The sequence below is a fragment of the Thalia democratica genome, chromosome 5 (genome assembly GCF_965202585.1).
Source record: "Thalia democratica chromosome 5, ktThaDemo2.hap1.1, whole genome shotgun sequence".
Lineage (NCBI taxonomy): Eukaryota > Metazoa > Chordata > Thaliacea > Salpida > Salpidae > Thalia > Thalia democratica.
The window spans coordinates 20,780,740-20,802,823 of record NC_139169.1 but is presented as its reverse complement, the minus strand read 5'-3'; the positions used below and the strand labels follow the sequence as shown (position 1 = coordinate 20,802,823).

General features: G+C 26.4%; 1 protein-coding gene across 1 annotated transcript in view; it reads left to right on the top strand.

The window, feature by feature from the left end:
• The window catches only part of LOC145836965 (uncharacterized), a 29,457-nt gene that overhangs the window by 4,519 nt on the left and 2,854 nt on the right, over positions 1 to 22,084 (top strand). Inside the window, exons 5-7 of the mRNA XM_082944734.1 lie at positions 1,783 to 1,972; positions 3,522 to 3,732; positions 5,490 to 5,646. Coding sequence (XP_082800860.1) covers positions 1,783 to 1,972; positions 3,522 to 3,732; positions 5,490 to 5,646 — 558 coding nt within the window. The remainder of the gene's footprint in view (positions 1 to 1,782; positions 1,973 to 3,521; positions 3,733 to 5,489; positions 5,647 to 22,084) is intronic.

Below are 22,084 nucleotides of genomic sequence, written 5' to 3'. Positions count from 1 at the left end.
ATAATCTGTAGCAAGGACACTTCCATAGTGAAACTGATATATACACAAACTTTTATCTAGCATAATTTTAGAATCTAAGTGTTTTTTGTTTAAGTAATTAGTTAAGTTCTTTATAGTTAAGCAGTTAGTTTAGTATTTTATGGATCAAGTTGATGTGTATACTTTATCTCTTTATAATTTTTTAAAGTTGTTTAAATTTATGAAATAAGTTTTAAGAGAGGTATATGCCAAGATTAAGTTTACACATTATTTGTATTTTTTGTAGAGTAACTTAAGTTTTAAAAGTAAATCAGAGTATATTTATTTGTTACAAATTTTATACTAAATGATTAGAGGAAATATTTTATACAACAGATATATAGTTTACTTTTTATGTCTTTTTTTTTAAATTACTTCACTTAAGTACTGGAAGTTTGATGATAGAATTCAGCAAAAAACTGTTGTTTTTAACCTGTAAAAAAATTAGATTGAAAGCTTTATATAAATTCAAGTGTTAGATTATGTATTTTAGAATAAGTTTAATTTAAGAGTTTGGTTTATAAAAGTCAGGAAAATTTTGGTAAAAAGTCAGGAAAAGTCAGGAATTTTTTCTCAGCTTGACCAGTGGCAACCATGTATATAACTGCTTTCTTTTATGTACTAGTAATATTTTCAAGTAGTTGTGAGTATACTTAGCTGTTTTAATGTTATAGTTTTGAATTTTTTAAAGACTAGTTTAACTTATTCTTTACTTAAAGGATTATTAGAAGTTGTAATGGTGTTCTACGTTGTTTTAATTGTTAATTATTTTCTAAATAAAATAAGTCTGAATTTTAAGTTATATATCTTACAAAACTATTTTAATGTACTTCTTCTTTTGTTTTAAATTTAAAACAGGGTTTCCAAAAAATCTGGAATCCTTTAAAAACCTAGAGTTTGAGAAACTTTGAGAAAAACCTGGAACTTTAAATAAATATTTTTAAAAACCTGGAATTTAAAAAAATGTAAATAAAAAAAAACTTAAATACCAACTAAATTTTTCATAAATAAAAAAAACCTTTAAAAATTAGTTTTATTAAGAAACACATTAAATTAGCTTTACAGTACTTTTTAATGTTGTTATACTTTTCAAGACAGTTTTACCTTAACTTTAGTTTTATTCTAAAAATAGATTAAAAAACTTATTCTTTATAAAAGCTGGAAGAAATTTTTAAAAAATTTTAAAAAAATGTTTTCAGCCCATAGAAAATAGTTATTTTAATAAAATAGCTTATTAGATCTGTGCATAAAAACATAAGCTTAGATATCAAAAAAGTTTTGCTTTATAATAAATAACATTTTTTGTATAACTTTATTTTTAAATTACACTTAATTACCTAAAGTAAAACTTGTCTAAAATTTAATAAATAAATAGAACTTTAATATGAAGATCAATATTTTTAAAACATTAATATTTTAAAAATGTAAGTTTTTTTGCTTAATAATTTTTTATAAAAACGACTGGATTATGGAATAAAAATCAAATTTGTATTACAAAACATACTTGCATGACAATTTTTTATGCTAGTCTGTATACTTTATTTTAAAACTTTAACTTTACAAATACTTATTAGCATAATTTATTAATTTAAACTTTCGTTTCAGAAAGAAGTTTTTTATTTGAAATTTCATAACCACGAAACTGAATAAGAAACAAAAAATACGCAAAATTTAAGTTTAAGCTCGTCTATTAAGCACATTGTTAAAAATCAAACAACACCAGTTTGACAGTTTGAAAAAGATTTAGAATAAAAATTTCACAAGGCTCGGAGTTGATACAAAGTATCGACGAAATGAACATGGAAAAATACCGGGAAGACCCGCCTACTTCAACCATGAGGTTTCTGCTGTGCAATAAACACTGTCAATCTAGCATGTGGAACGTGCAAACTGAAGGTTGCGGAAATACCAGCAATTTCAGCCAGGAAGCTACTTTTCAACAAGTTTTCATTGGGTTGGTTGGTTATTGTTTAAAAAAAACTTTCGTCAAAAGTAACTAAAATAGCTGTTAAAAAGTTAAACTTATGTCAATTGGTACCATTTTCTGGGTACATTTGAAAACATGCAACTTATTTGCACATACCAAAACAAGATTTATAGTTTTAATTTTTAAACCTTTAACCTTACCTCTAACCCATATTACCCAACATATAACAAATAAAGCGAAACGAAAAATAGTTTAAATTAAAAGTAACATGGTTAGCATCTTGTTATTTTTAGTCTTTTTTTGATATATGAAATTAATTGAATAATGTTGAATGCATCCCCTTTTTATATTTTTCTAATTTGAAGAGTTTGAGAAATTCTTATTTTTCACAGCTAAATGGTTCTAATTTACATAAACTTTAAATGTCTTTGCGAAACTTTTTTTTTTTTGCGTCACTTAGCTAAAGTTAATTGTACTAAAGTTAATTTGATTTTTGACGGTTCTTATTTGCCTGGATCTTTTATTTTATGTTTCAAGTTTACTTATTTTATTCCATGCTTTTTAAGCACAAGGTTTTTTGTAATTTTTTAGAAAAAAGTGTATTGTAAAAAATATTTTTGTAGTATAAGGTTACTGAAAAGATACTTGTATTGCTAATTTAAGTGTGTATTATTTATTGTGAATAAAATTCCTTATGATATAAACAGAGTTGCCAAAATACTTGGAAACCTGGAAAAACATTAAATTTAAGAAATTTTGTCAAAAAACCTGGAAAAACTTGTAATTTTGAACAAAAATCACTAAAAAACCTGGAATTTTAAATATTTTTTACTTGTTAAATAGAAAAATTTGATTTGACTCAAAAAGTCTACCATATAGATAAAACAAATTTGTCATAATGAATTTTTTTTTATTCTAAAACACATTTGAAGTAGCTTTACAGCATCTTTTCAATGTTTTATTTTACTATTTAGCCTTAATTTTACCTTAAACTTAACTTTAAACTAAAAATAAACCCAAAAATGTGTACTTTTAAAAATCTGGAGAAAATTGGCCCAAAACATTTGGCAACCCTGTATATAATTGTTGTATTGGTTTAATATTTGTTTCTTATCTAGTCTAAATTTTTCATTACACATATTAAAGTTGTTTTTCAAAATTCTTGGTTTCCCAGATTTTTTGGCTTTAATTATTAATTTTTATATTTCCATGTAAATTAACTACCCTGTGGTTATTATACATACGCATAAATGCTTTCTGCTTTATATTACTTCATAAAAAGTTCAATAAAAAGCAAATTCTTATAAAGAGTAATGATATTAACTTTTCCAAAGCATCAATACCTAGTACATAAATATTAGTTGAATAAAAAAAAAAAATAAAAATAAAATAAAAGGGGAAAAAATAAATATACACCCAAGGGTTAGGGTTAACAGTGATAGCAAATGAAAAATAATTTGAAAAAAAAGGGATTTGATTTGGGTGGAAATTTGTTCGGGTGAGAATTGTGAGTATACCATTCCCTCAAGCTTTTTTTTTTATTCAAAAAAGTAGAAATCAAAACGAAAACGTTCAGCGAAAACGCGAGACTGGCAAGGGGCGAGAAGATGATGATATTCGAAAACAAGGGCGTCAACACCAACCTGCCCTGCGCGATCGCCCACCAAGCCAAGCTGGAAAACATCACCACTCTGGTGTTCAGCTACGATGAAGTCGGTGGGGAGGTCAACCTGCAGAAGTTTTGCATCGACAAGCGGTTGAGGAGGGACGACTGCTGCCAGTACCAGGTGTGTTTGAGTTTGACTTTATTTTTAGTTAAGTGTTCTTTTTATTGTCGGTTGTGATGCGGAAGATTAAAAAAGAAAGTTTTTTATATTTTAGTTTGAATTGATTTTTCACCAACAAAAACTCAACTTAGAGTGCTTTTAGTCATAATAAATCTGAATTCAAATGTTTGTTGTTCGTAAAATAAGAATATATACACTTTTTTTAACTGCACTTAAGTTTTACCTACAATTTTTTTAAGTTGACTTTAAATAAAGTAACACTAAATGTTTGAATATCATCAAAACATTTCAAAGAAGTGAAGAGCACGTTTAATAAAGTCATAATTGAAAGTTTTTAAAGCTTAAACATTATATGGAATTAGTTGTTTATTAATGTTTCAAAAAACCAGGTATTAAATAACTGACGTCATTACAAAACGTGTTACAAAACTAATTATATTTTATTAAATAAATTTTAAAGGTTTAAGGAAAATAGTGTTTTTAAAAAAAGATATAAAGTTTTGGTATGGGCTACCGGAACTTATTTAAAAAGTTTAATAAGACCTAGTAAACTCTGCCTTGTTTTTATTTGTTTATATTTCAAGGTAAATCCTAAACCTAAAGGCTTTACTTGCTTACCATTAACGAACTTTTTTTTCAAAGTTTAAATATCAAGCAAGAGCCGGGAGACATTGGGTTGCCAAATCTCTTAGATATAATGTTCACGGGTTGCAATTTTAGTTATAACGTGACAATTGTTTTTTTTTACTCGTAATTACAAGCTTTAGAATATCTAGTACAAGTTGCAACAATTTCTGGTTTCGCGGGCCAGATCTACATGCTCGCGGGCTGCAATTTGCCGATCCCCGATCTATAATAACAAACGTTTTGATTGCCATAAAGTTTAAAACTAATAAAAATTGTTTATACGAGCACCAAAAGTTAGTAGCGACGTCACGAACCTTTATATGTGCAGAAGTTTCTTGAAAAAATGTACGAATTTGATATTACTTTTTGTAATTGCCATTATTTCTTATAATTGTTCTAATAGGATTTTTGACAAGATACAAGGCACGTTGTTAAATAAGTTGTTTATCATTATTACATAACGATAAGAACACCGTTCGTTTTGTAAATATTTTAATATTACCATACATATTTGATATACTGTTGAAATCGAGTATAAAGAAGCTGCCATTATCAATAACTTTTCATTGAAAACAAAGATCAGTTAAGTTCAACCTGTGTCTTGTTTTTTACTTAAGAAATAATAAGATTTATTAGACGTGTTAGTTTGAAATTTGCTCTTATTTGATTTCTACAATACGCATTGGTGTATTTTAAATGATGACTCCCTTACGTTTTTAAATTAAAAAGTTAAATTTTCATAGTAAAATTTTTCAAACTTAAACGACGAGCTAAGATTTATCAACAAGTCCGGCCCCCATAATACTTTTTTTTTAATTTTACCCGCTGACTAAGATAGGTTTATTAGCTCATTTTTCAATAAAACCAAGTATAAACTTATCAGCGTCACATTACTTTACTTAACATCTTCGTGCAAGGCTAACTAAATTTTTAGTTATGTAAACGGTTTGAAATTTGTACTAAAAGCTTCTTACAACAACAAATGTTTTTGGCTTTCAGAAGTATCTTTTTATTATTAAATTTTAAGACTTGTATTCTAAAACGAAATATGTCATAAAAATGTATCATTTTTAAACTAGAATACAATCAAGCTTCTAAATAATTAAACTCATTTTCAAATTTGTTTATAGAGTAAAAAAGCGATGGAGTACATAAACCGATACCCGGATGAGTTTCTCATCGTAGTGGACTGCCTGTCGAAACCGGCTGTTATCAACCGGCACGTGCCATTGGTCAATGAAGATTCCACAATGAAAGTTGTTGATCAGCTGTGCACTCTTGTTACTGGTTTGTTTTATTTTTAAAATTGATTTTTGTATGTTTATAATGTACCTTTGATGTATTGGTGGCCGAGAACTTTGTCTATTTATATGCTAGCGATTACAGTCAACCTTGTACGCTGTTTATAAAATTTGGACTTGTTACTTTTTTAAGTATGTTTAATTTGAAGAACGTTTGTAACACTATATACTATACTAAAAACTAAATGAAACCAATTCTGGTGAGTTTTGATTTTCTGCAACTTTGAACATTTTTTAACTTTTTTCCTTTGAAAATGTTGAATTGTCATGTAACCAACTACATGCATTGTACTCTAATTCACAGATAACTTAATTATTAAACTTACAAATGAACAAAAAAAATACAAATTTGCACAACTTCACTCAGTTATATATTTTAAGTTTTTGTGAACAATTTTTACTTTACTAGTTTAAATCTACATTAACTTTAAAACCCTTATAAAAGATACTTTCTTTCAACAGCTATTACCGAGTAAGATAATTTTTTATTAATTGTTGAATTACCGATGTAGTTAAATAGTTGTTCATTTGTAGCTGAATCGATTTGATTTTTTATTTATTTATATTATTTGATAAAATTTTAGTCACTATCACTATTTCATTTAAAATAATAAAGCACACAATGATTTCAGAATTAATTTTTAAGGTTTCTAATGAAATTAGCCAAGCTGCTAAAGTTATGAAATATAATTTTAACATTTTGCTAGAAAGTTGTTTTCTTTTTTACTAAGCAGTCACAACACTTAACAGATAAATTTATTTCATACAATTTATTTCACAAATTTATTATACAGTAACCTTCCAACTAGGTACGCACTTCCTAGGTGCGAACTGCCGGTATAATATGCACTTTTTAGCCAAAAAAGGCTGTGTTCAAAAACCAGTTTTTTTTCTTTTGAAATAAAAAAAGACTTAAAGTAGTATTAAAATGATAATATTAAAATATTAAAATTAGTTATAATGTGTTTGAAAAAAAAATAAATATAAGAACCAGAAAAAAAAGTATAACTTTACAAATTGTTTATAAAATCCAATAATTAAAAGAAATATATTACAGTTTATTTATTTAACGAAAATAACAAACAGTGCAGTTAACATTTACAAACCCCATAGTTGCAACACAAATGTAAAAAACATATACAAATCGTTACAAACGAAGTTAAAGAACATTACATTTAACACTTACACACCTTTTAATAGGAAAAAGGTGTAAAAATCTCATAAACACGCGATACTAATGAAAACAAATAACATTGCTATTTTATTTTAGTAGATGCTTTTGAAAACATGTTTATTGGTATAGTTTTTCGTTTTAGTTTAGCAGACACTTTTTGATGTTTTTTATAATCCTAGACGAGTTTCTTTAGTAAACACAGTTTAGTTTTAGCATGATGACTGTTTACATTAATATTTTTTGATTTTATATAAGTAATAACATAATTATATATACTAAATTATGAAGATGTAACAGATGAAAGGAAGTACAAGATAAATTAAAAAACTTCGTTAATATAAGTTACATAAATAAATACTTACATATGTGTAAATATACTAGATAAATACTCAAGACTTTTACTTATTTTCAACAAATTTGTTGCTTTTATGATAAAAGTTTTAGTTTTGGGTTTTTTTTAAAATAGTTGTTTGTAAACTATAATGTCTTTTAACATCTTTATATTAGACTTAACATAGGTAAATTAAGGCCTAATTTCCTAGGTATGCACTTTTGCGTTGTGTAAATTGCGTACCTAGGTGACAGGTTACTACACTTGAAAAGTTTGATTATTGCTAATTTTGCCTTTAAACATAGTTTGTTACCTTTTGAAATTCAAAGAAGTTCGTATTTGGTATAAAGGTACTTCTTATCTGATTTTGAACATCTTATTATATTGTTATTATGTTAAAATTTAACTATTCGGTCTCCTGGAGTATTTACAAGCAGTTTTCAACGAGCACATTAAGATCGCTTCTTTATCAGTAATAAAATATCAAATATTAATTTTCAATTATACAGCTGCATGATAAGGTCTATTTTATACAAATTTTTGAGATACAGTGCTTGTTCACTTATCTGGACTTCACTTATCCGGACATTTTCAGTCTGAAGAATATTCAAAAAATATTCAATATTAAACTCATACATTTTTGTATGATACAAATATCTAAGCTCTTATGCTGTAAGAAAATTTTAAAGTGATTTTATAAATTATACAATTTTTTTTACTATTATGACGTAATAATACTACTAAGAATTACATTCTATATTTGTTTAAAACTAGCTTAGTAATCATTAATCTTAAAGCATGTAAAGTAGTTCAGTTTAGAAATTTTTTATTTAATCAATTAATTTTTTTAATAAATATTTTCTTTTAAAGAAAAATTAATCTTTTTTCAAAATTAATAGTTAGGACAGTTGGGATTACTACTATTTGGATGTGTACTTATCCGGATTTTTGGTTATCCGGACATGTTTACAGAAAAATTTTGCCCAACGTGTCCGGATAAGTGAATAAGTATGTACTAGCAAAACAAAATTCAGGCCGTTCTAGGTCAATTTTTATATTAACATTCAACTTTTATAACTCTAAAACTTAAGGAAACGATAAAACAGCAGTAGATCATTGTATATGAGTATTTTAACTTTCAAATTATAGAGCTGAACTTTTGTTTTTGAAACAATCTTGAAAAAAGAATAATGATTAGGTTTTGTCTTAGCAAAACCTATAACTTGATAATTTATTTTATAAGTTATGAATACGACTTGCTTTGTTAGTTACAATATAAACTAGCTTAGTAGAATTGAGTTTATATATGTTGTCCAAAATAGTTCTTTTAGTAGTAAAAAGCCACGTGCTTTGACTGAAGCATATTTAAAAACTTTATATGATAGTTTTAAATTATATACCGTTTAGAATTATTTAAGTTTTATTCTAAACTTCTTAGTTTTCCTATATTTTATCTAGTTATGATAACCTTGTACTTTATATACATTTTTAAAAGAAAAATGCAAGTTATATGTCTGATTGTGCTCATAGCAGGGTTGCCCAAAAAACCTGGAATCCTGAAATTTGTCATTTCAGGCACAAAAATATATAATTTTAAACAATTTTCACATGTGAAATAGTTAAATTTAGATAAGATATAATAAATCTATCAAATGCAACAATTTTTTTGTATCTTAAAGTTTTATTTATTTAAAGCATTATTACTGTTTCTTTTCAATAATTTTATCCTGTTAAGCACAAATTTAACTTTATACTAAAAATAAACAAAAATACTTCTATTGTCGTGGTGAACACTCGATAAATTTATTTAAAAAGCGAATGTTGTGGACTGTTTTACGCAGACTTTGTGACGTGCTTCCAGTATTAAAAAAACAAACATATTTTTATAAAAAAACAAACATTTTTTTTATATAAGGAGTAAAACTTCCTTTGAATTAATATAAAATCAGCGCGTTTTCTTAAAAGAGTGAGTTCTAAAAACCATCCGTCACTAAACATTGTTAAACTGTGGGAAGTAACGTCGTAGAGAATCTATTCACTCAAGATATTAAATCAATAGTTGCTATCGACGCATAAGGGACTAAGAGTTCGGAAATTCACTACGATTGTTGGGTGATAGTTAGTATAAATTCGAAGAAACTGTTAGTCTTGTAACTATTGTATTATTTTTTAATCACGTGTTGTAGTTTTTGCATGCACTTATTTCTCTTATAATTTTGTAAATAAATTTCACAACTAAAAAAGAAATATATTTTAGCTTAAACCTACTTTATTAAAATCATATATGTCGAAACATCATAATAAGAATAAGGATAATTATAAACCGTTGTCTTTACAACAAATCACCACGCGCTCCAATAAGAAGAAAATGGATACCAGGGCAGATACAGCAGCTCACACTATTTTCAAAAATCTGGAAGAACTTCAGAAAACCTGAAAAAAAAACTTTTGGTAACTATGTAAAATTAACAACGTTTTCTTTTTTGAAATCATTTAATTTAAAAAAGGCTGTTTAGTTATGGGTTTGATTGTTTACTTTTTTTATTGATACTAGTAGGCAAGAAAAATTAGCTTCGGTTGCGACCGGTTTCGCCCTTATCAGTCATACTTTGTCCACTAGGCAAGACATCCAGTACGATCAAAGAAAACATCAGCGAAATCAGTACACTCTCACAGATAGCTTAATGTAGAATAAATTTCTTATATAAAGTTAAAATATTTGTTAACCTATGTGCTTCATCAATTGCTTTAGACTCTACATCTTTTTTTCTTTCTTATAAATTTTTTAGCGTTAGAAAACTACCCGTAGGAGGTAAAATTTTTTATAAAAGTATATGAAGCTTTAACACATGTATAATACATGACACATCTTAGATTGTAAGTTGTATGCTTCAAGTCATCTTTTTTATAATAATAATTAGGTTATTTTTACAAAGTTGCCATCATAACATTTTATCTAAAAGGTGAAATATAATATATGGTTTGTGATAGAAATAACTATGGGCGTTTAGAAAATTGCAGGCAATGACAAGTCTTTTCTCCAGCAATACTAAAAATTAATTTCTTATCACGATATTTTAACTTCTTTTACAACAACAGTCCATAGTTTTAATATTGCATTTGGTAAGGATATCAGTGATTGTAGTTATTCATTCTTACAAATTAACAGCCTTCATTATTGTTTCGCCTTTCTGACTAGTAAAATAGGTAATATGTATCCGATATATATTTCAACAAATATTGTCTTTTATAAAGTTAAAGTGCAGTTAGTTCTAAAAATATAACTACTAAGAATAACATATTATTTATTGTTCACTTTAACTAACGTCAAGGTTTTGTTTGTTTAGATTTATTTTATAGCTTTAAATCAGGGCACATTTAAAATACTTATAACTAATTGCAATATCAGTTGAGTTTTATTAAAAATAATAGTTTTTTTTCTACATTTTGTAAAGTATATGTCTTAAGTTAAAACAATTAAGGCCATAGGGGGGTCCGACTTTTTTTTTTACAAAAAATAACTTTGAATTTTATATGAAAGCTTTAAATACAAACTACAAGCCTGTTTTTATAGAATTCAAAAATATGATTAAACTTTTGAGATATTTTATTTTTTGTAAAAAGTTTCCGATACAAACGTATGGACCGCAAATTTTTCGGGGTCAATTTTCTCGAAAATTTAAAAATTCACTAAAAACCTATCTCCTCCTTCATTTTTTGACCTAGAGTCTTCAAATTTTCAGGAAATGTTCCTTTTAATATTTTGAAGAATCTGAATGTTGGAATTTTTGAAATTTTTAAAAATAAAAATTTTATTCACAAAAAACTAAAAAAAAGGGTAGTTTTTTGACAATATTTTTTTTTTACTAAAAATTAAAAAAAATCCTACAATAGATCTCTTTAAAGTTTAATGATACACATTCTGTAAAAATTTGAGAAAGATTACTCAAAAAATGAAGGAGGAGATAGATTTTTAGTGAAATAGTCTTTTTTCGCATTTTTAGTTTTCGCCTTTCATAAGGAACCTATTGAATGCCATTTCTTTGATCGCTTATATCTCAAAAGTTACTTTGAGTTTTTTTAAGCAGTTAAAAGTGTCTGATAGCTCAGATTAAATTCTACAAAATAAGATCAAGTTGTAAAAAACAAAGTGGATCCCCCCCTATGGCCTTAATATTTTTAAAAGTTTGTTGTAAGTTCATGAATTTAAGAATTCCAACTACTTTACAATAAAAGTTTTTTTTAATCATTTTGTTGTAAAGAGTTGTTGAAAAAGATCAGATAGCTATTAATGGTATAATTTTACGAACAAGCTTGCTATACTTGTAATATTTTTTGATTCTCGGCTAATTTGACTTTAATAAAGCGTTTCAGCTACTCAAATATAACGTGTTATCCGTTAAAACCCAATTTGTAATAAGGTTGTACCGTTTTTACAAAATTATGCTATCTGATAGAAACTAGTTAAATGCTCAAAATCTTGCATGAGAAGATCTTAGTGACGTCATTAACTTTATTTTTGAATAAATATTAACAGATGAGTTTAAATTGCTAACATAATCAATTAAATTTACGCACCCGATTTCGCTGCAAAGACTTAAATTTGAAATCGGGCACTTAGTGCTCGTTATCCATGATTCATCTATATTTAATGATAGGGTTGCCTGTGAAAATGAGTAAAAAGTTTTGAGCTACTAGCAAATATGAGTAGGTGTCAGAAAAGCACAGCGTTTATTTAGAAAGTAATAATTTTAAATCTTTTAAAATGTTGATTTAAAGAATGTTTAATTATCTAAAATTATTAACTTAACAAACAAATAATTGTTCTAATTCTTTTAGAAATATTGTCTTAAAAAAATTATGAATAAAGTTTTTACTATGGGCTTAAAATGAAATAAGAAAGTTTTCAATCTTTATATGTCTCATTTTTTATTTAAAACTTAAGCTTAAAGTTTAGCCTTATTAAAATTAGTTTAAGCATTTAAAAAAGTTTTAATAATCCTAGAGCTTGTATTTATTGCTAGCTATATTAAAATTGTTTTATGTCGAAAGCTTTAAAGTAAATGTATCAAAATATTTTCATCTAAAATAAAAATAGTAAAATAAGTTAATAAAGTTTTAAATTTACTTTTTTATAGTTTTAATTAAAGCTTAAACTTATAAATCATTTAAGCTTGTTAACTTTTAGTTAACATGTTGCATAGTTCGTTTTTTAGGTTTTTAAACAATACAGTACCTAATGTATATTAAGCAAAGAAAAGAAAAGCTAAATAAATTTTGTGCTAAAGTGACACTGTGTGCTAATGTGTCACTCCGTGCTAAATTGTCACACCGTGCTAAAGTGAAGCTCTGTGCTAAAGTGTCGCACCGTGCTAAAGTGTCGCACCGTGCTAAAGTGTCACTCCGTGCTAAAGTGTCACACCGTGCTAAAGTGATACTCTGTACTAAAGTATCACACCGTGTTAAATTGTCACTCTGTGTTAAATTGTCACTCTGTGCTAAATTGTCACCCGTGCTTTTCTGACCCGTTCCCCATAAAACAGACTTCGGGCGTCTGATTATTTCTTAGAAAAAACGTAAACTATAATTTATAATCGTAGGCTAGGAAAGGAACTAGCAGAATTGTTTTAAAATAATAAAAGTTTCCAAAAACAGTAGTAAATTTTTGCTTCGTGAAAAATTAATCTTTAACTAAGAAGTAGCACTTGTTTAGTTTCTAAAAGTACAAATTTTGTATTTTGTTAGCAAATTTTATGAGTGTTTAAAAAAAAAATCACATCACATAGCTCTATTTTACGGATATGGTAATTTAAAGATTGTCTTATCCAATCTGTTAACTTAACACAGAAAAACGTTTCTCAGTAGTAAAATATAATAAAAAAGTACAACATCTTACTTGAAAACACTCCTTGAAAAAGTTTCGTAACTAAGTGTGATTTTTGTATACTATAGTGTAATAAGTTGTACTTTCATATTGTTTGTTGACTATAAGTGTAGATAATTGCTTAATGATTACATTTTTTAATTTTTTTATTTTATATCGATATGATCAAACCACATTTATTAGACTTCCTGTAGGATCGGTTATCAGTTGTTGAAGAGCACTCGATACTCTTAATAAAACTATTAAAAAAATATAACACTTAAATTATCCCGAAGTATGCGAACTCAAAAGTCACAATACCTTCTGATAAAAAGCGTGAATTTCGTTTTGTAAAAATATCTTAAGGTAGCTTAGGTTCTGTCTATGCGGAACTAATACCTTGACGTTTTAATTAATATTTTTTGAAATGATGTGGTTATTTTTGCATTGTTATCTGCCATAAAGTAGCTAAGTGAAATAAAATTCATATATGAATTTAAGAAATCAAATTAGTTTACAATAAAAGTTTTTTTTTAACAGTTGTTGAAAAAGATCAGATAGCAATTACTGGTATAATTTTACGAACAAGCTTGTCATACTTTAAATGTTTGAGTCTCGGCTAGTTTGACTTTAAAAAAGCGTTTTACCTTCTAAAATATAACGTGTTATCCGTTAAAACCCAATTTGTAATAAGGTTGTACCGTTTTTACAAAATTATCTTATCTGATAGAAATTAGTTAAATTTTCAAAACCCTGCATGAGAAGCTTTTAGTGACGTCATTAACTTTATTTTTGAATAAATTTCAATAGACGAGTTTAAATTGATAACATAATCAATTTTAAGTAGTACCCAGTTTCAGTACAACCGTCGCTGCAACAATTTTAATTTGAAAACGAGCACATGTGCTCGTTACCTATATTTCGTATATAATTTATCAAATGGCGGCCTGCGAAACTAACAAAATCCACCCGATTTATTCTTTAATTATCAATTTATGTTATATTTTTCTGAATTTTTTCTATCACTGTTAATCCTTACCCTAGATTAGGGGTGGTCAACGTACGGCCCGCGGGCCGGATCCGGCCCGCGAAGTGAAAATGACCGGCCCCCAAACCTTTTTTAAATTTAAATGGTATCCGGCCCGCGGACAAAATTGATCCGGCCCGCGAGTAGATGATCCGGCCCGCTAAGCATTTTCAAAATTTATATGAAATCCGGCCAACCAATGTAAATATTACAAAATTTGTAAAAATACTTTTTAGAATTATTTCAATAAAACAAAAATGTAAGACTTTGACCTTAACAACGTTTGTAAAACTGGCTTTTTATTTTTGTGGTGAAAAAAACACTCTTTAGTTAAAGTATCTTTTTCTGTTTTGAGTCAGTTGAAGTAATCCTTTCTCAAATTATCCAAAAACAGTTGTTTGCATAACTAGCTTTGATGATCTTACCTACCATAATGACTTTCATAAAAAATGGACGTGTTAAAAATTGCTGTCTTTCTCAGATGTGTATTGAGTTGTTTTTATACTTGTTTAGAAAAGAATTGATGACAATAGTTTCACTTGATAATGAGTTTGGTCGTCGTTTTGCAGACTTTCAACAACTAATAGAAAAGTTTGATATTGTGTCACCATAGTTGACGTTTTACACCGAAAATGCACCTAGTAATATACAGTTAGAACTGCTAAACTTCAATGTGACAGTACACTAAAAATAACATTAAAATTTTGACAGATTTTACGCCCTACTTAACAAGTCAAAGTTTGTTAATTTAAAAAAGATGGCAATAAATTTACTTGTTCTGTTTAGGTCTACATATACTTGCTAAACTCTTTAACCTTACATTTAAAATATAATATGACAGTTTTATATGTTAGCTTTTTGTTTAGTACTATTTTCATTAGTGAAACTGATCTTAATCTAAAAGTTTATTAAATTAATATGGTTATCATGTTTAATTATAAATTAATCTCTTTTTTATTTTAGTATTTCGTTATTTTATGTTATACTTTTATAAAAGTGTTTTAGATGAATTGTTTGATAATATTATTTTAGAGTACAGAAATTAGTTAAGTTTCATAAGTTGATCATTACTGTTTGATATTTTGAAAGTAAAAGTACTAGAATTTTAAGCTAAAGTAGTTTTTTATCTAGGTTTAACTGGTTTTTAAATATTTTGATATGACAATTTAAATCAAACATATAATTCTCGTTGCTTTTAGTAGATTTTTATCTATTATTAAACGAGCCAAAGTTTGTAAACTTCAAAATATGACCATGAAACTAGTTGTTTTGTTCGAGACTTCATACATTTGAAAACAAACATTTCTGACCATAATTATTAGCAAGGATAAGCTAATTTCAAACCTAATCGGTATTTCAGTACACTTGCAGATTTCTCCAAACCGTCATGCAACTAGATTTAACCAACTTTAATATATGATTAATCTTAAGTGTTTCATCGAGATCTTTTTATTTTATTTTTTCGCTTTTTATGGTAAAACTGTTTATTATATCAGAACTATTTGTAGTTTGGTTTCTTTTATACGTGCAAAAATATTAAATGAATCTTTATTAGTTTGATCAAATTAAAAGTTAGTAGTTTAATTTTGTAATGTTAGTTAACTTCTAAATATTATTATTAATGAAAACTCCAGCCAAGGATTTCCAAAATTAGACAATTTCGGATAGTTAACAATTCTTTAATGTTTTAGCTTGAAAAATTAGCCTCGAGTATTTTTTACTAAGTAAGTTATTGTTTTTATAAGACTATCTAGAACTATTTCGGTCCAGAGTTATAACAAATACAGAGTTATGAATACTTAATAAAAATTAGTACAAAATTTCATACGTGAGAACCTTGGTAATTAAAATACTGATTCAAAGTTCTGAAATACCCGATCAATTAGCATCCAGCTGGATCGAAATCTTTTTCAAATTAGCTTCCATTCGGATCTAGATCTTTGTTTAAAATTAGTAATTAACCGGTTCAGAATAATATTTTCAAATTAGGATCCGGATCTAAAAAAGGATACAGCTGAAACCAGTAGATCACTATTTCGAAATGCTCCGGCCCGCTGAGGATTATTTTTTCTGGATCCGGCCCGTCAACTATTTACGTTGCCCACCCCTACCCTAGATCGATAAGCGGTTCTCGAATTTGACTGGGTGGATTTTGAGTGTGTCCCGCAAAAAATATTTAAATAAAGTTATGAGGTAGTAGCATAAAACAGACCCGAGATATTATATTACTCAATTATTTCTTTAAAAAAAGTTAACTCTAATTTATAACAGTAGGCTAGGAAAGAAACTAGCAGGATTGTTTTGAAATCATTAAAGTTTCCAGAAACAGTAGTAAATTTTTGCTTTGTGAAAAAAATCTTTAACTATGAAGTAGCACTTTTTTAGTTTCTGAAAGTACAACTTTTGTATTTTGATAGTAAATTTTATGAGTGTTTTCAAAATAAACAGCAATAACAAACACAACACATAGCTCTATTTGTTAAAATTTTACTGATATGATAACCTAAAGTTTGTCTCATTCAGTCTGTTAACTTAACACAGAAAAACCTGCGTCAGTAAAAAATAGAAAAAAAGTACAATATCTTACTTGAAAACTCCTTACAAAAAAAAAATCACGAATATTTTTTCGTAACTAAATGTGGTTTTTAATAAATTATAGTGTAATAAGTTGTACTTTTCTATTGTTTGTTGACTATTAGTTAATTTTTTCTGAAGATATAATATATGAATTAAAAAGCTAGATTTTTTGCTTCAAAATCAATGGAAAGGTTACTCTGTATATAAGTTTCTCCAAAGACTACCGGGTCTTATAACAGATTTTATATTGTTTTGTTATTTCTGTAGCAAAATATATTAATTTATACTGCATCTTATCTATTATTCTGTTTTAAAAGCACTTAGAAACAATGAAGTTTTAAGTATCAAATTTTTCTAATATTTAACATCAATTAGTCGCTGTTATAATACATTTTGTCTTATATTTTGAGTTGTTTATTTAAACATTTAAATTAGTTTTAAGTACTTTGTTAATAAAACTTTGTTAATAAAAATGTTTGATAGATATTTTAGTTTTCTACAGGTTTGCTAAAAAATCCTGGAATTTGTTAAATTTTGAAGAAAAAAACTGGAATTTTGAACAAAATTTACTGAAAAACCTGGTATTTTAAACAAGTTCTACATGTTTAGTGAAAATATTACAGTATAACACAAGAAATCTGTCGTAAAGATAAAGTTTTTTGTCATCATCAAAAATATTTTTAAAATAAAAAAAGTATTTAAAGAAGCTTTAAGATATCTTTTCAATGTTTTTATACTATTTAACACAATTTTTTTTTACCTTAAACTAATTTTAACTAAAAATAGACCCTAAAACGTGTAATTTTAAAAACCTGGAGAAAATTTGCCAAAAACATTTGGCAACCTTTTTATTAAAAAAAATGTAACATATGTATTTTTTTCTAAAGTTAAACTTTATTACAAATTAACAAACTACACATTCACAGAAGCTGTTATCGTTGTAAAAAGTCTCTTATTCTTAACAAGTAGTAACAATGACTAGATAGTAATATGAAATACAAATTTATAATTAACCTTATTTCACTTTAAAAACTTTTACGTGGATTCTCTTAAAACAAAACGTTTTACCTTTTCTCGAATGTGATAATTTTTTCTGTTGTAATGTTTTTGTCTCGGGTACAAAACCATTTGTAATAAATTGTACTGTTTGTACGTGTTAATAAAGTTTGTAGTAAGATTTTAAATACCTTAATTTTAATATTTTTCAATATAAAACTTTTATTGTTAATGTGTTCTAGCTACGATTGTTACACTACCTGTAAATTCAAGGTAAAATTTTCAACGAGCTTTAAATGTTTGCACAAAAAAACAATCAAAAGTCTATTATAACACCTTAAGGTGACACTGCCAGAGTAGGGGTAGGCAACGTACGGCCCGCAAGCATGTAAATCTAAATTTCAAAACTAACACTAAGTCAGGGGTCGGAAAACTGCGGTCCATGAAGGGTGAAACATAATGCAATTGATACAGCATTATTTAAAACGAGTTGTTAACTCCCGATATGTTTAATCAACATCAATTTCACTCTTTCAAGTAGCAGCGCCTTGTAAAAGTCTATCCGCTTAACTATTACATTTTTTAATTTTGCATTGTTGATATGATCAAACTACGATTATTAGACTTCCTGTAGGGTCGATTAGCAGTTGTTAAAAACTCTTAATAAAACCATTAAGAAAATCTAGCATTAAAACTAAACGGTAGTCTGCGAATTCAAAAGTCACAAATACTCCTGATAAAAAGCGTGAATTTTGTTTTGTAAAAATATCTTAAGGTAGCTTAGGTTCTGTCTATGCGGAACTATTACTTTGACGTTTTAATTAATATTTTTTGAAATGATTTGGTTATTTTTGCATTGTTATCTGCTATAAGTTAGCTAAGTGAAATTAAATTCGTGTATATTTGTCAAAAAATAATGCCTTAAATTAAAAAATCCACATGATCTTAATGAAATTTATTTTACAATCTTATTTACTAGTTTTAAGTAGCATGCAGACAGCATTCTGTTACTATTGTTTAAAACTAATTTGTTTTATTTGATTTTTCTAGTAAAAATAACATTGAATTTTATTAACATATTTTTGAAGACATATACAACTAATAATTTGTCTGTTTGTGGTTTTATTAAATTTTCTGAAATAAGAATCAAAATATGTACTTGTTTTTAAGAATTTTTTATTTAAGTTTAAATAATTTTAAGTAATTGAATTTAAAAGAAGAAAGTTTAGTGATACTTTTCGTTTTTTACTTAAAAAAATGTTTCATTTTTTGTACTGGTTGGTACGAATGCTATGTTTTTTTTCATGTTTTGCTATAGATAGCCTAAACTTCGTTCACCAAATTGAAATATTTATTTGTTTTTGTTTTATGAATAAAATCAGAATCTATATAGGTTTCTTTGTAAAGTCTACCCAGAAAATAAATCCTTTTAGAAAACAAAGTTGAACATTGTATACGTATAAAATATTTTTTAAACCCATTGGAATTATGCGGCTTTAAAAGCTTAAAATTTGTTTTTCAGAAGTTGAGAGAATGTTTAATTTTAAGACTTTTGAACATTAAAGGCTTTAAGTTTTGTATTCTATTTTTCAAATGTAAAACGTGCAAGCTTTCAGTTCCTTTTTCTCTACACTCAAAATTTAGCCATGAAGTTCTCTAATTTTTTGATCAGAAAGGTTGTGTACTATTATGATAATAAAAACAACACCTTTTTTTATAATAATACAGTTTTACTTTTAAAAAGAGATAAAACTTGAACAAGTTCAGAAATCCTGTAAAATACTTAAATAATTTATTAGTGACTCGCAGCTATTACGTTTGAAACTTTTATTTTAATAATTACTTCATATATTAGTATTTTAACTAGGCGGAACATTGGTACATTTTTTTAACTTCTGCTTATGTTTCTTTAAATTTTGAACCTGATCATAAGTAGCGTATAATAATTTTAAAGTTTTCAAGGTAAATTGTTTTAGTTAGTGATTTTCTACACTTGTCAAGTCTTGTTTTTTTTTTTTTTTTTGATAAAATTAAGTTTAACTTTAAAATAAGAAACTATGATAGTTTAAAACTATGAAAAACTATTTGTAATTAGTTTTATGCTAGAAAAAAAAAAAAAAGTTTTTTTTTCAGTAAACAGTAATATTCACTAGATAGATACAGTTTTATAAACAAATTTATTATACTTGGAATTTTAAGTTTAGATTATTTGATATTTGAATAAAGTCTCATCTTATTTGATATATTAGAGTTGTTTCTGGTAAAAACCCCATCAGTAATGAATTGTACCTTTGTAAATAGTTAGTTGAATTAAATGCTCAGAATATTGCACGGAAAGCTTGCGGTGACGTCATTAAATTTTTTTACGAATAAATTTACAACATACTTGTTGATAACTTTTTCGTTTTGTTAATAACTAAAAGAACTCATGGTAGAATCTATGTGAAGAAATTTTAACGAGCCAGTAGGCTCGCCACTAACATAATTAATTACATACTTTCAGAATACCTGATTAAGTATACAGCGACTTGCGAAATTCTATCTTGATACAATTTCAAGATATAAGCATAAAACAAATTTTAGATATTTTATGATAGGTTTATTTTTAAATGAATTTGTCATTTCTTAACAGCATGGCAGAATTGTTTAGATCAACATGGTTTTATTTTCATAAATCTTTCCGATTGTGGAAATAGTTTTAAATTAATTAGTAAATTTAATGTGTAGTAGCACTTAGACTTGCTGATTGCAAATATCCCTTCATATTTTTATAGATTATTTTTAAATCTTTTAAACATGATAATATAGCATATTGCTAATAGTCCCTTGATATTGGCATTAATGGTTTTAAATTTGTCAAGTATTAAAATGTAAAATATTTTTCAGATATATATATATAGTTTAAGTACTATTAATAACATTGATGTTTATATAGGTTTAAAAATAAGTAAGCTAGTACCTATAAAAATAAAAGCAATACTATATTTTGAATTGTTAGTGTGTGAATATTTTTTTAATAACTAAATTATTAGCTTATAAATTCCATGCAGTCTAGTATCATTATTGTTTTTTTTTTTTTTTGTAATTCTAATTATAAATCAAGTTTAACTATTTGCCAAGGTTAATGAAGTGCATTAAATATTTTTCTATTATATATTGACGATAAAGTGTTTTGACTGATATCCACACGAATATAAATATTTTAGTAAAAAGAAATTAAAAACTTTAAGAAAAAATATAACCACTTTTTATTATAAAAGTAAACCTAGCTAATATAGTAGCCCTATTTAGTTCAATTTTGTTGTACTTGAAAAGTTTGAGTCTTAGTTAGTATTACATTAAAACAAGCATTTTACTATATATTACTATTATGAGTATGATGTTTTTATTTGGTTCAAAACCACATTTACAATCTATTTTACCGCTTACACATATTGATACTGGGTAGGTGTCACTTTTGCATGGCGACATCTTCGCACGGCGACATCAATTAAATCTTTAAAACTAGTTTAAAAAACTTATTTATATATTTACATTTTCAATGTACTAAAAATATATAAAAGTGTATCTTTAAAATATTAACTTGCTTTAAATACGACAAAGTTGTAACATTTATTTTTAATTATTTTTCTTATTACAGAATATAAGAGAAAAATATCTAAAATAAAAAGTAGTATTTAAAAAGTTTATATGTATATTAAACAATTAAAACGATGAAAAATTTTCCCTTTTAAATTAAATACTTAATTTGTTTTTTATACAATTAAAAACTATAACTTATATAACAAAAGCGTCTGCTAAACCTAAATTTAATTACGTTAATATTAAAAAAGTAAGCATAAGTGTCCCCTTGTACTAAAGTGACGCTTTGTGCAAAAGTGACCCGTTCCCATTGATACTATCTAAAAAAAGGAATTTGATTTTAAATTGTGCATGAAAAGCTTAAAGTGGCGTCATTAACTTATTTTCGAGTTAATTTTAAATAGACTAGTTTATTTATAAGTATGATATGCAATGTGGGTAGTCAGGCCATCTTGAATACACTTAGAAGGATTTGCACGAGCTGATAATGCTCGCTTTTACATAAACGGTGCAATTTAAACTTTAGTTAATGATAGAATAACGGCTTGCGCGAGTCTATCTACAACAAATTTATATGATGCTAATGTAAAACAAACTTCAGGCATTTTTTTGATTTAATTGAAACACAGTTTTCTATCTTTTAAAACTTACTCTCCGAATGAAATAAAGACCACAAAATCTAATGGTAAAAGATGTGAACAATTTTTTAAATATCTTAAAGTTATAAGTAGCGCATAGGTTTATCTGCAAGTTACTAATAACTTGGTATCTGACTTTATTAATAAGTTTAAATAATTGGTATGAATTTATTAATAAGATTTAGTTTCTTACTTTGTTAGCTGCCCTAAGTGTAATTGAGTTTGTATAAAACAAT